The following is an 18,290-nucleotide window of genomic DNA, read 5'->3' as shown; positions in this document are numbered from 1 at the left end:
CTACTTGGGCCTACTTTTGTTTTTACTACCTGTTTTATTTCAAATATTTAATTTTTTAGTGGATTCTATAGTAGATTTAGTTTGAATAATAATTGAATGCCTGGGGCTTATACCTTTTTTTTATTTTATTTATTTAACATTGAATTTTCTGAAAATGGACCGGCTTGTGTTTTAAAATGTTTTTAAAGCGAATTCTTTTTTTTTTTATAAACTACTTATTTTCTACTTGGGCCTACTTTTGTTTTTACTACCTATTTTATTTTAATTATTTAATTTTTGACTTATCATGGACCTTGCTAGTGAGCACCTCGTGATGGTTAAATAAATAATATAATATGTCTGTAGTGGTCACATATGAGGCTGGGCCAGCGAAAAGAGCCAAATGAATTTGGCTGCAAAGGTAGTAAAGTGGATTAGGCCTCTTGGGGATACCACTATAAAAAAAACGCGCCTTATACTCTACCTCAAAGGTGGTGGGGAAAAGAGTATTTAATATCCATTCCATTCCAGCCAAAAATAGCTGCCATCAAAATACGAAAATAAATAAATTAAAAAATATTAAACTAATAAAAAATACTAATTACCTAGTTGACAAGATGGAAAACCTAATTATATTCTTAATGTATTTTTCTAAACTTGTCTCGGCTTTGCATTTGTTGGTCAAACATGGCTTTCGCGACTGCAATGTACATCTCGGATCGGATCAATTTTGCCTTGTTGAGGGAAACTTTTGAGGCGCCATCTGCAGGACAGGTTTGAATAAGATTACATTACATTAACAAGATTATGAAACATAGAGGGCAGCAGCATTGGAGAGAGACACCTATATCTCATAGTTTGTTTTAAAATTATTAATATTTTAATGTTTGGTTTCTTTGGGATCGTTGTTTAGAAAGTATTTAAAATAAAGAAAAAAATTCAATTATAGTATATAAATATTTTGTACTATTAAAGCTTCACCTAAACTATACAGTCTAATTTCCCCAATCGAGAACCCGTACTATTTTTAAGCCCATCATAGCCCCAATAAACATGTCTAATAATTATTAACCTACATTATTGACCTTTGGAGTTATCATGCCCAAATGAAGCATATCGAGTTAAGCCAGCATATTTCGTCCATCCCAATGGCTGGTCAACAAAGGTCAAATAAGTGCTCTTTTACGTAAAATTAAATTCCCTTCTGTCTTCACGCTGGGTGCATGGTGCTGGATGAGGGATGTGGGGTGGCGGTGGTGCTGGTGGTGCTGGGGAGGCCTAATTCAATTACAGTACCACTGTAAATATGATTTACACTCGACGACACTTTGGCCTGTCTGTCCCCCTCGGGGGGGTTGCGTGGGGTCATCGCGGCCGCATATCTTACGCACATATTTGTGGGACCAAAGGTCATAAAAAAGCGACTTACCCGGCATGCCAAGGAGGCGTGCTGATGGGTAGGCACACCAAATATTCGCCTGCAGGCTAAAAGAGAGTCATTCATGTGGATTGCAAGTGCCGCTCACGTTTGTTTTTCCTCGTAAATCGTAATTCTTAAGGGAAGAATCCCCCCTCCATGTCCACATCCACATCCACGTCCACGTCCTCGTCCAACGGAAAAAGGGAATCGTAAAACAGCAAGAAAGTTATTGTGTTAGCAGCGAATACGCGTCTTGTCTAAATCTGGATCTGGATTGCCATTGTTCCTGGTACACTTGTGCGTCTCAATTTGTGCAACGCCAGTGCCCAGTGTCCAGTGGCCAATGTCCACTTTATTATTTTAGCATGAGTTTTATGATGGCAACACGCCGGACACCTAAATATAGTCACAGGCGTGTAAGCGATGGCGGCGGCGATGGCGGCGTCGGCGACTTGTTTACCAAATTGCTGTCTAGTCCTTGGACCTTGGTCCTTGGTCCTACTTACCATTGCCCACCACTTGTCCGGCAATCTGTGCAGACACAACAACAGGGAAAACATTTGTGTATGCGTGAGTGACCCAAATAAGTATGCTTTGTTTCTTGCCAATACCTCTGCTTGCCCCTTTCTCCACTTGCCAGGATTCGTGGATCTCGGGGGGCAGGACAGCCCTTGTTGTACGCCATTTAGGATAATATTTAATCGCAAATTGATGTTTACACGTGCGAAGGGGTCTAGTTTGAACACTAAACCGGAAGAAAAAGGTCCTTAGTTTTCTTAGAAAATTTTTATTGTGAAACTCACTGAAAAAGTAAGTTATCTTTTTAAAATAACAGCTTAAACTTTCAGCATTTAATAAATATTTTAATATCTTTGTCGCAGTGTAAAAATTGCCCAGCAAAGATACTTCTTCAGGCGGTAGGTCAGAGTGTCCTGCTCGATTTCTCCTTTGGTCACTTTAATGAGGCCACGTTGTTTGCTCGGCACTTGGCTCTGGTTCTGGCTCTGGCTCTGTTTCTGTTCCTGGCCAGAACTTTCAGCCGTTATCCTTTCTGTTTCCTGCCGTCCAACGCATGTCATACGCCGTATTGGATTTACAGGCATGTCCTTTGACACATTTCGCAAAGAACCAGATAGTTTGCTGGGTTTTTTTTTAGCACTGCGTTGACATTAGCATAACTATGGAGTGTCAGGGACAAGAAGGTTTCGGCTTAAAAATATTTGATTCGACAAAAATGTATACCAAGAGAAGCCAGCCATTCAGCAGGGAATGTAAGAGTCCTTGCGAGTCCTGGGCCCGAATAGCTTCGTAGCTGGAAAATATGCGTGCTGTCGCTGTAATTTATGTCAAGCCAAACAAAAAACAATGAAATTGTTGTGGCACATAACCAAGAGCAGCACTTTGCACACATTCGGATGCAGATATGCAAAAAAACAAAAGCAAAAACAAAGAAATACAAACACAACCATGAAGGGAAATGAAAACACAGACATATACTCTTTGAAAAAAAAAAAAACAAGGATGCCTACATATAGAATTGGATGCGGCGATGCGGAATGTTTATTTGCTGTAAAATTTGAGGCATGCAACGCTTATGAAATAGAATTTTTGGCCAATGCCATTGCCATTGCGATGGAATTTGTTGTCACTCCAGCTGGATGCTAGCTGCTAGTTGCTGGCTGTCGGCTAACCGAAACCGAAGCGGCCACTTCATGTAATAACTCCATTTGATCCCAGGCAACATTTTGGAAAACATAAATGCAAATTGCTTTAAATGGCCAACCGGCCAAAGGGCCAAAACAGCAAAATGGGGAAAAGTGAAATAGGAATAGGAATTGGAATAGGAAATACGATACGAGCTGTCCAAACATCAAAGCCAAATACCCATTAAACATTCACCAGTTGAATTTCCAACATCCAGGGGGGCAAGAGGCATTATTTAGTGGCATGGAAGGGTGTGTGCCATGCCTATGATGTTGATGCCACGTTAATTTGACTTTAATATAACAAATAATGCAATTAGGCTGGGAGACCCAAGAACAGTGGCCCTCATAGAATGTGATATTCGGGTTCAATGAGTTCATCGAAGGGTTAGGCGCCTGCGGGCGAGGTTACTACTACTTCCCATGATTGATGAAACCACCACCACCATGTTGCAAATGGCTGGGGCAAGGGACTGGGACGCCTTTCGAGTATCAACACAAGTAGCTGCCACACAGCGAGTTTGTGGCTTTTTCGCTTACCGAATAATAAGTAGGAGGCAAAAGGACCAAATGTATGGGACTGTGTGTGTTGTGTTGTGTCTCCTAGGTTGCTGACTTCCTTCCTGCCTTCCAATCCCAATCTACTTCTCAATGGCCACATGTTGAAAAGTGAGTTCTGTGTCGTTAATTAATTAAATTGTCATACCCTCTGGGCGCCACAGCGACAATTGAGAAATCTTCTGCTCGGTTGCCATTTGAACTCCACCTTCCATCAGTTCGCGTGGAAACGCAAGGGGGCCTGGATCGGGCGAAAGGGGTTCCCTAAAAATTAATGAGCTCGGTTCGCCATGGAGGTTGGGGGCAGGGGGTGACTTTTAACCGGAATTCACTGGCAGAAGCCGCTTCCAAGCTCCATAAATTATAATTTATTGAATGAGCCAAAGATACACATATTCGGGCACTATAATTCTGTGTCACTCATGCTCTCGTGAATCACTTACGACGAGAGTTTCATTCATAAAAATCGAGTAAATAATTCAATTTAGATTGAATGCGTCATCTTCTGTTAATAAAGAGTATATGAGTGATTACAACTGAATAGTACCTAGAAAGGGGTATTTATTTCCTAGAAAATAGACAAAAAGAATGTGTATCTATGAGGACTATTATGTGATTTCTTAAATATATTTTATCCAGAAGGGTGATAAAATTTTTCCTACTTTCCCACAACCATTACAATTACTATATGAATTTTTTGTAAGCCAGGGTATGCGGGCAGTTTGGCAGACCCCCCTAGAAAAAATGACTGACAAGCCAGCGTGAGGGCAACCCTTGAGTGCACCTCTCGCCGATGACGAGTGCATATTGTACATGCATCTGCCGTTTGCTGGCGACGTCATGAAGGTCAACAGACAAACAAACGCCACCCCAGCCCACTCGGCACCACCCAACCGTCCAGACCAAAGGCCTGGTCAATTGAAGAGGTCAAATTTGTGTGCGCCCCTCTGCCAGAAGCCTGAAGCTCTCTGTGTTTGACCCTCCGGCCCCTTTTCATTTCGTTTCATGTGTATCAGAGGCTTAGTCATGTCCCCAGGGTGTTAATGTTAATGCCCCAAATGCCACTGGATTGGGTTGTGTGTGTTGTGCTGTACTGTACTGTGTGTGCGTGTATCGTTGCAGTTATGGTCGGCAATTATAATTTGAACAAATTATAAATTAATGTGTGCTGGTCATACGGTCATCAAAGCATAATTGTAATTGTTGACTTACGAAATGGTAGATGGGGGCCGAGGGCTCTGAAGAGCTGCCTCCACTTATTATAATTTAATCAGCAAATGTGCGAGAGCATGTGAGAAGTCAACTATGCGGGCACTTCATATACTCATATATTGTGTGAGTGTTTTTTTTTCTGGCAAAAGCAAACACATCCGAGTTTCCAAACTGTCGAAACTGCCACAATTTATTAATTAGCCGCGGTCAATCAAACAAACAATGTGTCGAAGGGTTTAACATGACCGGCGGGCATTTAGTGGTTGAGTTACTCAGTATCGGAATGCCGACAAATATCAAATATTTCCCAAATGTCAGGGCCTATTAACCAAAAACGATTAAAGCTTAGTATACATCAGAAGCTTAAGATTTGGTTGATTTTCATTGCTATTTTGGTTTGGCTTACAAGAGGGTTTTTGGTAATTATGCAAAGATCTGATATCTTACATTATGTACTTTCTATAGTCTAGAACTTTTCCCCCCCTAAACTTACACACCTTATTGGCAAAATCATTGAATCCTTGAATGCAAATTAACGCATTTGCCATCTTCACCTCCTCAGAAGATGCCACAGATTTGAAAGCCATATCGATGCCGGAGAAACCATTATACGAAATTAGCTTTCACTTCATAAACGGAATACCAAAGCTCTGCCTGAATTTGTTGAGAGACTGCCATTGTTGGCCGAGAATTCTCAGTTTTGGCAATTAAGACATGTTAAACACATAACCATTGGCCGCACGAACACTCGAAATATTAGCGTGTCTGTGTGTTGGCCAAAAGTGTCTGCAAAATCTTGCGGTTGCTTTGCTCAGTTGGTAGCAGTTTCGGCCATGGCTGCTGACAGCTCATTAGGCCAGGTGTGAGAAAGGTGTGAGCGAGAGCATCCACTTACAGCATCCATCTCTCTCTCGCTAGGTTTCTCTATGTATGCATGAGTGTGTTGGCCAAGTGACAGATTTTGACAATGTGCGTCGGTCAGAGCCTGCTGGCCATTGCATTTGAAGGCTATTTCCCACTCCCAGCTTGACCGCCCACTCGGCCTGAAGTTGGCAACCGCATCCGAACACGGAGAGTTGTCAGACGGCTGACATGACATGGAAAAACAGCGTTAACCACATGTCCTTTGGAGTCTTAGGTGCCTGGTGTGAACGAAAGGACGACTGTATGCCTGTGTGCCGGGCAATCACTTGATTTGATGACCAACAGGAGCAGCCTGAGAAACATTTAGGCCACAGTAAAATGCAGTTTCATTTTTGTACAAAATTGTACTGCACTTACGCACAAACATACTTTCCCTCGCTTCAAGCCAGAAAGTTGTTGCATTTCAAGCAAATTAAGTTAATTAAAAAGTTGCAAGATTTGTGAAGTAATTACCATAAACAAGGCAACTGTGTGGCACGCTGCTGCTCCTGCGGTTCCTGATGCTGTTCTGGATGTTGTTACTGTTGCAGCTTTTGTTGCACTGAGAAAAATGATAGAATGGTATGATAATACAAAATAGATAAATTAAATGATAATCTAGTTGTAGGTTTGATAAAGAATTCACTCAGTTTAGAGAAAACCTAAGCGTTTATTAGCCATATTTTTAATAGAATAGAAATCATAATAGGCCCCTTGTCTTGACACTATTTTTCAATTATACAATACATTTTGCCAACAAGTTTCCTTGACATATTTCCCCCGTGTATCCGGGGTGTGGATAAAGTTGCCGGCATGGAATATAAACACTTCAAGTCGTTGCGCCTGATGCGCTCAGCCTGAGCTTCAAAAGACGCCCAGCACACGTGAGAAATTCCAACAGTTAAGTGGGTGGGAGTGGGTGGAATGGTTTGTAATGCCACTTGCTGAAGGCAGCTTCAAGGGTGCTCCAATCCAAAATTTTAAAACCTTTCACTGGCGAATGAAACAAAGGGAAAAAAGGGGAATTCTGCAAGCCAAAGACTGAATTCAGGAATGGATTCAAGAGATATGTCAGACGGCAGATGGCACTCCCAAACCAAAGGACTTTCATACATGTACGTGTGTAGGTATAACTTATAGGGGTGTGAGTGTGTAGGTTTAGGCCATGTGCAATAAGGAAAAATGAGCAACTGCAACTGCACACGCACTCGGTACTCAGGAGTTCAGGACTTCAGGATTTCAGAATTTCAGGACTCGGAACGGAGGCCCACGTCGCACGTCGTGAACAGGTACAAAACGGAGCCACAGGAATACATCTCGTGCTCCGTCAGGACCAAACTCAGGAAAGGATAACGCCTCCCCCACCGACCGCCTGGCCACCATTGACTCGACACTGGGTTTGTTATTGCCGACAGTTGCGGCCAGCGTTGGTGACACTTGAACATAACTGGGTTCTGTTTTCCGCTCCGCCTTTTGTGCAATGCCTGAGTGCACTGATTATGCACATGGGAGACACATGAAAGAGGCAGCGATGCGGCGGCGAAAGAGAGGGCGGATGGGCTCCCGAAGAATTCCAGGGAACTACAACAATGCGCGGTAAGATTTACAGCCTCTTGTCGGATTGCATTTGGCCGGTGCTCAGTACTCCTTGGCCAAGTCTCTGAAACTGGAGGACTTTATTTTGGTCATTTATTAAATATGAAAAATATAATTCAAGCTTTATTTATTTTTTAATAAGGGGATATTATCCTTTAAGGTTTAAAAAGGACTCTAATTTCCATGACAAAGTGTTTCTTGCTTAAACCTTTAACCCAAATCACTAGAATCGATGAAAGCTTATAGCTGATACTAAACTGCCAGTCATTATGGCTTGCAAATATAAGTTTTGTTTACAATTTGTTTGTTTATTTTTTGCTTCTACTGATAAGACTTTTGATATAAAAACCAGCGGGGCATCACACGGCTTCAGTTGTTAAATTGTTTGCTTCGAAGAAGCGTGAAAAATACAAAAATGATAATAAATGCTTGCCGGGTGCCTTTATCAAGTGGCTCTCTTCAAATTTTGAGAACAGCTTCAGTCCAGGCAACGGCTCAAGTTTATTCCAATGTAAGATTAAAACCTACTCACAATTAGAAATTCTTTAGAAATTAAAAATTAATTTATTGTTAGGCAACCGAAGCTAAACCCTATAGGGACATACCACGTCCTGGGAAACTGGAGTTCATGAGGGCATTTATGCCCGGCGGCGAGTTTCATGACATTTCCATTGTGGATTATGCCTCGGCGATGCGAAATCGTTATGGCGATATCTTCGTTATACCGGGAATGTTTGGCAAGAAGGATTGGGTCACCACATTCAGCACAAAGGACATCGAAATGGTGTTCCGGAAATGATGAGGGAATTTGGCCACAGCGAGACACCTTTGCTTCTCTGGTTCATTTTCGAACGAAAGTTAGACCGGATATTTACGGAGAAAGTATAGGCCTAGTAGTGTCGTAAGTTAAATTAAATATTTTTTAAACTAAAAAATAAGAATTTAAACCTTAGGCAAGAGGAGGAATGGGGAAAATTGCGTTCTGCCCTAAATCCCATTTTTATGCAGCCCAAAGGCCTAAAGGCTTACTATGAACCATTATCCCACATCAACAATGAGTTCATTGAAAGGTAGTACATATTTTTCTAAAATATCTAAAATACTTTAATTCATATTTTAAATACTTTAGAATCAAAGAGATACGAGATCCGAAAACCCTGGAAGTTCCTGAAGACTTTATGGAGGAAATCAATCGCTTGATTTTCGATTCGCTGGCGTTGGTGGCCTTTGACCGGCAAATGGGCTTGATACGAAAGAACCGAAATAATCCAGATGCCCTTACCATGTTCAGGATAACAAGGGATATTCTGAAGTATATCTTCAAGCTGGACGTCCAGCCATCGATGTGGCGAGTATTTCCAACGCCCACCTACAGAAAACTAATGCAATTGCTCAACGAAAGTGTGGAAGTGGCGCAGAAACTCCTGAAGGACACCCAGGACAAGCTAGAGGAGCGCCGCTTGGCAGGTGGAGAGATAAACAGCAACAGCATGCTGCAGCGGATGATGGCGGTGGATCCAAAAATGGCCACTGTCATGAGTTTGGATGTTCTGTTCGCAGGAGTGGACGCCACATCGACTACTCTGTCAGCCGTGCTTCTGTGCCTGGCCAAAAATCCAGTGAAGCAGGCTGAGCTGAGAAAGGAGCTCCTCAAGATCATGCCCACCAAGGACACGTCCCTCAATGAGGACACCATGAGGGATATGCCTTACCTGAGGGCTGTGATCAAGGAGGCTCTCCGGTATTATCCCAATGGTTTGGGGAACCTGAGAACCTGTCCCACCGATGTGACTCTTTCGGGCTATAACGTGCCCAAGGGCAGCACCATAGTCCTGGCCTCCAATGTCCTTATGCAGGACGATAGCTACTACCCTCAGGCTGATAAATTCCTTCCCGAACGTTGGCTCAGGAACCCCGAGACTGGCAAGAAAAATCCAATGAATCCGTTTAGCTTCTTGCCCTTTGGATTTGGACCTCGGATGTGCATCGGTAAGAGGTTGGTTGACTTGGAATTGGAGACGAGTGTGGCCAAGCTCATCAGGAACTTCCAGGTGGAGTTCAATCACGATGCCAGTCGTCCTTACAGGTCCTTCTTCCTAATGGAGCCCGCCATTCCCTTCAAGTTTAAGTTTACTGATCTCGAGAATTGAAAAATTATTATTAATTTTATAAAATAAACGAACATTTAAAAGCAATATACTCTGGTTGTGTGTTTTTGAGTCTAATTGGGAGTAAAAGCATATACTTTAAGGAGGAATAACTAAGATAGGTTATCCTTAACAAATGAGTTATTAGCCTAGGTAATGAAAAGAAATTCCTGTGAAATATTTAAACTGATTTTCCCAAAAGATAAGATTGTCTGAAGTGGCACGAGTTTGTTATCATTTTCACGCGACATCATTATCGATTCTTTCATCATCCTAATGTGACTTGAATGTGATTTGAATATGTAGAATAAAGATTAAAATAAATCAAAAAAGGTAATATAAGCATAAAGAAGATTAGACATATAAAGGATTTATCGACATAATTAATGAATTTGAAGTAGAGTTGAAAGTGAAAGAGGCTAAAAAGTAAAAGTGCTTTTAATCTTTAAACCCAAATATCACAACTCTAATAGCTCTATTAAATTTGAAATATATGCTACAATGACCCAAAGATTTTCCCACCAGATTAAACAGGTTTCCAGTGGCACGAGCCTTTTATAAATAACGCCAACCCGACTTTTGTTATCTCAACCAATATTCGACAAAATTGATGTTTAATTGTGAGCCCCACAACCCAAAGCCGAACAACATCGAAACCGGACTCGTAATGTTTAGTGGTTTTTGGCTGGGCGGGTTTGGAGTGGAGCACTGGGCTCTTCTGGCTATTTCCAGGTGGTGTTGGCCAATTTAGCCAATTGGAAAATGCAAATTTAATTAGCGGGTAATTTCGTAAAATTGGCGTAAAATTGAAAATTTTGTACTGGAAATTAATGTGTGTACATGACTTTTCTCTTTTTGGTTTTAGATCTACATTTCTCTTAGTTTGTTTGCATTTGGAAAACGAGCGAATAGTTCCTAAATTGTTTGCTTTTTATTAGAGAGTCTCATTTGCATAAAGTTTAGTATCTAGAATGATAAGTATCGAGAAAGATGATTGAGCTAAATTAGTTTAAGAGGCACTCTCTCTCGTGCCTCTATCTCTAGCATAAAGCTTTTTTTTTTAATTTTTAATAATTCTTGTAAAGCTTCTTTTTTGAAAATTATATTTTTTTAATTAAAGGGGTATCTGAAAATCTATAATACCGAGGAAACCAGTTTTGAAAAGCTCTACAGATCAGCTGGGCAGTGTTTTTTGCTGAGTAGGGCAGTCAAATCACGATGATAGGCCGTTTGTTTGATAAGAAACTGCAAATCATGCTTGGTTTGGCAGGTTTTGTTTGGGTTTGAAAGCTTTTAAATTTGCGGATCTCTCAGTTCTCCGCTTGTAGAACCTATTGCGCTTTAGAGATAAGACCTCTCTATAAAATAAAATGTGAGCAGCCTTATTGTGTTTAGTTTATATTCAGAACCAGTATGAACACCTTGCACACGACGCGCTGTCTAGCTATTTCCATAGGCCCGGCCCGATCATTAAGATCAGCCTCAGCCTTGGCACAAACTGAGGCCAAAGTCAATGTAAGTTGTGCTGAGTCCATCAACTTTAAACAATTTATGAAATTTTTGTTGTAACTCCAAGGTAACTGAGAGTGAAAAGCCGTTTAGCGAAATTCCTCGCCCGGGAAAGTTGAAGTTCATGCGGGCCTTCATGCCAGGCGGCGAGTTCTATAATGCCTCGGTTACCGAATATGCATCGATGATGCGAAAGCGGTATGGAGATGTCTATATTATGCCAGGAATGTTTGGCCGCAAGGACTGGGTCACCACTTTCAATACCAAGGATATAGAAATGGTATTCCGCAATGAGGGAATATGGCCACGACGCGATGGTCTTGAATCGATTGTATATTTCCGCAGACATGTCAGACCCGATGTTTATGGAGAAGTGCAGGGCTTAGTGGCATCGTAAGTTATTCATTAAGATTAGTTTTTCATAATATTATATAACGAAATTTCTAACTTTTTCCAGTCAAGGAGAAGATTGGGGAAAACTACGTTCGGCGGTTAATCCTATTTTTATGCAACCTCGAGGTCTAAGAATGTATTACGAGCCTTTGTCAAATATCAACAATGAGTTTATTGAACGGTGAGTTTTAAAATCATATATTAAAGATGTAATCTTATAGAAACTTTTCCTAAAGCATCAAAGAAATAAGAGATTCCAAGACATTGGAAGTACCTGAGGACTTTTATGGCGAAATCAGCCGACTAGCTTTTGAATCCTTGGCCTTGGTGGGCTTCGATCGACAAATGGGCTTGATTCGGAAGAATCGTGAAAATCCCGACGCCCTCACCCTCTTCAAAACGACAAGGGAAATCTTTCAGTTGGCCTTCAGCTTGGACTTCCAGCCATCGATGTGGAAGGTTGTTTCTACTCCTGCTTACAGAAGAATGAAGAAAGCCCTGAACGACAGTCTGGATGTGGCCCATAATCTACTGAAGGAGACACAGGATAATATCGAGAAGCGACGCCTGGATGGCGAAAAGATCAATAATAACAGCATGCTAGAGCGTCTGATGGTGATCGACCCAAAAATTGCAGTGATCATGGGACTGGACATTCTCTTTGCTGGCGTGGATGCCACTTCCACCTTGCTCTCTGCAGTGTTTCTGGCGCTGGCCAAACACCCGGAGAAACAGGCCAAGTTGCGGGAGGAGCTGCTGCAGATTATGCCCACCAAGGACACACTCCTGAACGAGGAGAACATGAAAGATATGCCGTATCTCCGAGCAGTTATCAAGGAAACTCTTCGCTATTTCCCGAACGGGCTGGGTACCCTTAGAACCTGCCAATCTGACGTCGTGTTGTCCGGCTATAAAGTCCCCGCAGGCACTACCGTTTTGATGGGAGCCAATGTCCTGATGAAGGATGGAGCTTACTATACGCGCCCTGATGAGTTCCTTCCAGAACGCTGGCTCCGCGATCCCGAAACTGGCAAGAAGATGCAGGTGAGTCCCTTCACCTTCCTGCCTTTCGGATTCGGACCTAGAATGTGCATCGGCAAGAGGTTGGTGGACCTGGAAGTGGAGACGACTGTGGCCAAAATTGTCCGCAATTTTCACTTGGAATTCAACCGGGATGCCAGTCGTCCTTTCAAGACCCTCTTTGTGATGGAGCCCGCCATTCCTTTTCCCTTCAAGTTCACCGATGTCGAGCAATAGAACTATTTAAACATTGTTGCGAAATTAAATTCCTTAATTTAAGAGAACACTGTACATATTGTGTATAATAAACCGACTGTTGTGCTGATAGCTTTGCAATTGATAAGATAATTGTACTTAACCTACCTCTTGAAGTTTGTTATTTATTTGTTGCTCTTTCAATAAGAGATTAGATGAGGTTTGTTTTGTGTTTGGCCACTTTTGTTATTTATTAATGAAGGGAGGAACCACCTTTTGTCGTTACTCTCTTTACTCTTTTTTAAAGAATTGTTATCAGATTACGACTTTGTTTATAAACATTTGCTACAAAATACACAGAAAAATGGCAAATACGTCAAAAAAGTAGCATATGGGAATCTATATCTCAGAATATGGCACATGATGATATCTATATCTTTACCAATAATCATCCAATTGTTGAGTGGAATACCGAATCGAATCGTAGATCGATTCTACATAAATCTGCATCAAAATATGAGAACAAAATATTTTTTAGATTTTTTGTCAAATTTTCTGGGGTATCCCCCTCAAAAAGTACAGAAATGCATGGAGGTACTATGTGGTCCACCGCGATGTCTACATCTTTGCCAATAATCATCGAATTCTTAAGCGGAATACCTTAAACGAAAATTTGATCGATTCTCCATAAAACTGCATTCAAATCTGAGAACAAATTATTTTTTAGATTTTTTGTCAAATTTTCTGGGGTATCCCCCTCAAAAAGTACAGAAATGCATGGAGGCACTATGTGGCCCACCTCGATGTCTATATCTTTGCCATTAATCATCCGATTCTTGAGCGGAATACCTTAAACCAATAGTTGATCGATTTTCCATAAAACTGCATTTAAATCTGAGAACAAAATATTTTTAAGATTTTTTGTCAATTTCTCTGGGGGGGATACCCCAAAAAGTACAAAACTCAAATGCATGTAGGTACAATGTAGCTCATAGCGACGGCTATAACTTTTCCAATAATAACAGATTTTAAATTTAATTTATTTTAACACGGAAGTCGGAATTCTATTTAATTTGTATAGCATAGGCAACATTTCTAAGCAACTCTTGTATGCCACCAAAGACACTTTTAACTTGGCTTAACGTTGGCAGCTTGGCCAGCCAGGTGAGAGTCTGACGTCGAGAGGTTGTCCTTTGCGTTGGCGGAAATATTTTCACCAGGAACCCCAAACGGGAAACGAGAAACACCAACAGCAAGGAGCAGGGAGCTGGGAGCACCAACACCAAGACTTACACCAACAGAAACAACATCATCGGCAGACATACTATATTCGCCTGCGGCTGGCGGAGTTATGCTAACTGGCACTCAAAGCAAAAGCAAAAGCAGTGCCCAAAAGCAAAAACAACGACAAAAGTAAAAGCAAAACGCGACCAAAGCTCAAGCGGTTAGACCTTTTGTTGTTGTTACTGTTGTGGAGTGGCAGCTTGTAACAATAATTTAAGCGATTTTGCGCTTTTTGCGAGTGGGTTAATGGCATGCCCACGTTCTGGAAACCTGGGAACTGGGAACTGGGGATCTCGGTTCTGGGAAGCCTTTACCGTATCCTTTGCCGTGGCGAAAATTCCACTTTTGTAGCTGGTGGTGCTACTGCTACTGCTGCTGCTTTGGCACTGGCAAACGCACATAGCTTATGAATTCCGCAATCCTGGATGCGGTGCAACAGAATGGTGGTAGAAGGAGGCACTCAGGTCCAGTACAAAGTAAAAATGCGGAACATGTGATTGGGTTGGTTGGCCGGTTGCTGCTGCCAGTTATAGGGATGGCTGAAAAACGGGGCTTAAAGTTTTGGCCCGGCCATCTGGCACCGCTTTTATCCATATCTCTTTGTGTCTGTGCTCTATGCTCTATATTAAAATTCAATTTTAAAACACACGCCCCGGACGTATGCGTAATGCGGCATGCAATCATTTGCGTGCGCCTTCGCTTGGAAATTCCTTTGCCATAACTAATCTGGAGAGCTAACCAAGGACCAGGACGACGACCAGGACCAGTCCTGACGTTTCATATTTCTAGCTCGCCACACCATCCACGCTAGCCATCTCTCCCACCCAGCCACTCAACCCTTTTCCTGGCCATTTTCCTGACTTTTCTTTTTCCATAGAACGTATACGTATATAGTCTTTGTATTTTTTTTTGTGAAAAATTTCATACTCATCAAGTTGACAAAGAAAAAGTTTTTCATTATTACATTTCGCTGTCATTTGGGCGCAGAAATAGCTTGGAAAAGTTCTTGGCTCTGCCGCCACTCTGCCCCATACCACTGCCAGGACGTTTCCTTCTGAAACTCGAGTGCAGCGCGTAAATGAGCCACTCCCCCACTCCCATCAGAGGACACCCGCCCGCAGCAGTCAGAGCTCATCATCAGATTTCCCAGAGAAAAACGGCGGGTTGGGGTAAAAATGGTGGAGCGGGAGGGAAAACCGAAGGAAAACCAGCCCAATGCGTAATTTTCTTGGCCTGGCCAGGACGAGTCGTTGTCGCATCCTTGCACATTAATCCATTGGTGCCTGGATCTCGGGCTCAGGATCAGCATCCCTCCCAGTTCTCTGTCCTGGGTCCTGGGTCCTTGCAGCACGCAAATGAGGGTATGGTCAAATCACTCACTGTCAGCCTGTGTCCCAAGGAATGCGTTCAGCATGTCCTTTAATTTTTTCACTCCCTAAGCCCAGTTTGGTTTTTCCTTTTTTTCCGGCACTGAAAGAAACGAGAGAGAGTTTATTGAATATACATATTAAAAATATATGACTTAGCTTAGAAACTTTACCGAATGCTTTTATTTGGAATGTGTAGGACTATCTTGTTTAGTATCCTTTTTAGAGGTTTTTTTTCGTGTGCAGGCTCAAGCAATTTCTATAACTTGACGTTTGCCATGCTACCCCAACCGCCACCCCCACCTCTAGGACGACCCCTTTTGTCCGGCTTGTACTTGTGTTGCTTCGCTTGCCGCTTTGCTGCCTGTCAGCGCAGCTTAAGATAAAAACTTTCCTTTCCACCCAAAAAGGGGCAGGAGCACCAGCAACAACACCATCCCGATGAGAGGGCATAAAAAAAATAATATATATATAAAATAAAATAAAAAAAAATATAAAAAGTGGGGAGGTGGGTGGTGGACTTCTTCGAAAGGGTTGACTCTGACATTTAGCTTTCGCATATTTGCACACACCCCGCGTTTTGCATGCCACCCTTCCACTTGCCCCCTGGACCCTTCCACTCAGTCTACCGTCGACAATATATTTTATAGACTAAGGCGAAGACATGACAAATGCTCAAATAGAAATTCTTCAACAAGATTCTTGGCCGAAACTTAAGTTCATTTTTTTGGTCGTTCGGCTGGCATTGGGGCTTTGTTAGTGAGATGCCAGAAAGAATTCAAATTAAATTGCGATTGCGATTGCTCTCGGCCTGGCTTTCACTTCGATTTCTGTGTGTTTGGCTGACACAACCTGTCAATGAATATCGCATTTGTTTGGCAGGAAGTTTAAGGACTTGTTTGATTTTTTTTGTTAGATAATTATAGACATTAAAACTATTTCCAATTAGTAGGAATCTACTGACACAATTCAAAGCCTACAACTGAGCGTCCAGCCAGCTCTCAGATGTTTCTGAATTGCATCCTGCAGTTCCCTTTCGCCTCCCCCCTGCCCTCCACAAACCAATTTCATTCATCAGGCCAAAAGCACACGCATGGCCAAAATTGCACCAACACCAATACAGTGCATCCCTCTCCCTCCTCCTAGTCCCCAAAAACCACCCACACAACTCACTCACCCATTCATATATTTTATGTTTTGTTTACATTGCCGGCTTGCGCAGGAACAACAAAAACACCAGCAACAACAAGGAGGGAAAAGCGTTAGGGAATCCTCTGTGATGACGTCACAGAGTGCGTGCTATAAAAACGGGATATAAGAGAATTGTTATACGAAAGAGAAGTTCCTTGGGAAACAGGATGAACGATTCGAGTGAGCAATTAAGGAAGGAACTCGCAATTTGGCTGCTCATTTCGAGCGTTTTGCGGTGAGTTGAAGCTTCCGCAAAAATGGCCGAGAGAGTGGGGAAACCGGAAGAGACAAAGAGAGCCAAACCGAGAGAGAGTGCGGTAGTGTGTGTGTTCCGATGTGGCAGCAACGTCATCGGGACAGCATCAACAAGCTTACTGGCTGGCTGGCTGGCTGGCGCAAACGTCATTATCGTCGAGGACTCGCTTTTAGCGGCAGGAGCGACAAAAGTTGTCGCTTTGGCGAAACAGAAACGAGTCAACGCTCGAGTATAGCGGTCGGGTCATTGAGCTGTGTGCTGCACTTTGTCGGCTAACACACACACACACACACTCGCGTGCACACTTGACGGCACTCACACACACAGGCGAACACGTGCGGAAGAGAAGCAGAAGCAGAAACTATTGCATACCACCAGGCGCAGCAGTCCTTTGTGCTTTGTGTTTGTGATATTTTCAAGTGGTTTCATGAAATACCAAAAACTAAACTAGAACCTAGAACTCGATATCAAAAATTAAATAACAATCTGAAAAGCCGGAAAATTGGGAAAATGCTTTAAAGTCCTACACAGTCATGTTCAAGCCAAGCGTAAGTGCCATGTTTTATGTTTAGACGTTTTGTTCTGTTTTTGCCGGCTTGTCGCGGCTCTCTCTCTCGCTCTCTTAGCCGGTGCTCTTGAGCTCTCGTTTGGGCCAACTCGCCTGCGCTAATAAAAAAATAAAAATAAAAAACCGAAAAAGAGCGCCAAGAGCAAGACTTAACGTAGTAAGCGGCGTAGTTCAAGTGCCGGTTGTACTACGCGGGGTCATCGTGTGTGAAGGGGAATGAGGTGGGTTGGTAAGGAGCAGGGTGGCAGCAGCTATAGCTTTCAGCCAACTTACCTTACCAAATATTCCGATAGCGCGCTCTCATATCATTAAAATTCCATTTTGTCTCGTCGGAGACTTTTCTCTTGCTCCAAAAGCAGCATTTTTGCTTTAAATATATATATCCATATATATATTTTTTCGTGCCAGCGACTATCTTTGTTGTGGCATTGTTGTTATGGCGTTGGCTGCACTGTATCGCCCAGACTCGACTTCCGCTGTTGCACGTGTCGCATGTTTCAGCTTCTTGGGTGAAATTTCCGCAACAGAAGGCAGACAAAAGCAACAAAAGTGCGAAATAATGACCGACTGCCTGTCACACGGCTGACTGCCTGTTATTTGCAATCCTTTCCCAGGACCAGAACAGAACAGAATCAGAACCAGAACCAAGTCCACGGAGAGCCAACCAGGCAAACGGCAACAATTGTGTCGCATCGACGCGGATGTTGTCTGTAAAGTTGGTTAAACAATTTTGTTTGGCCAACAATACCTTGCCGAGATGGCAGTTCTTTGACCTTTGCCACTGGCTCTGTGTGGCCCGACCTGAACTGACCTGCCCGCATAATTAATATGCTGATTAATATATTGCTTAACCAACAAAGGTCCTGGCGCAGTCATTAAGCTCCTTGCAATTGCCTTCATCAGGCAGCAGCAGCAGGATGATGGTGGAAAATATGAAAAATAAAAGTGAAAGAAGCTCACCTTGTTTGTCGGGTTTTTTATTAAAAATT

At 42.4% G+C, this 18,290-nt stretch overlaps 1 protein-coding gene and 1 pseudogene across 1 annotated transcript; both read left to right on the top strand.

Annotated features, from left to right (window-relative positions):
* Positions 1 to 7,761: 7,761 nt before the first annotated feature.
* LOC108131471 (probable cytochrome P450 12d1 proximal, mitochondrial) lies at positions 7,762 to 9,548 on the top strand (annotated as a pseudogene).
* A 1,318-nt stretch (positions 9,549 to 10,866) lies between these two features.
* LOC108131464 (probable cytochrome P450 12d1 proximal, mitochondrial) lies at positions 10,867 to 12,802 on the top strand. The gene is made up of 4 exons (XM_017250343.3): positions 10,867 to 11,033; positions 11,095 to 11,420; positions 11,485 to 11,601; positions 11,657 to 12,802. Exons 1-4 carry the CDS (start codon positions 10,932 to 10,934, stop codon positions 12,675 to 12,677), a joined length of 1,566 nt encoding a protein of 521 aa, XP_017105832.2. The 5' UTR covers positions 10,867 to 10,931; the 3' UTR covers positions 12,678 to 12,802.
* Positions 12,803 to 18,290: the final 5,488 nt, after the last annotated feature.

Source organism: Drosophila bipectinata, chromosome 2R (genome assembly GCF_030179905.1).
Source record: "Drosophila bipectinata strain 14024-0381.07 chromosome 2R, DbipHiC1v2, whole genome shotgun sequence".
NCBI classification, from domain to species: Eukaryota; Metazoa; Arthropoda; class Insecta; order Diptera; family Drosophilidae; genus Drosophila; species Drosophila bipectinata.
Note: the sequence above shows the minus strand (reverse complement) of the source record. Positions and strands in the feature narration are given on the sequence as shown.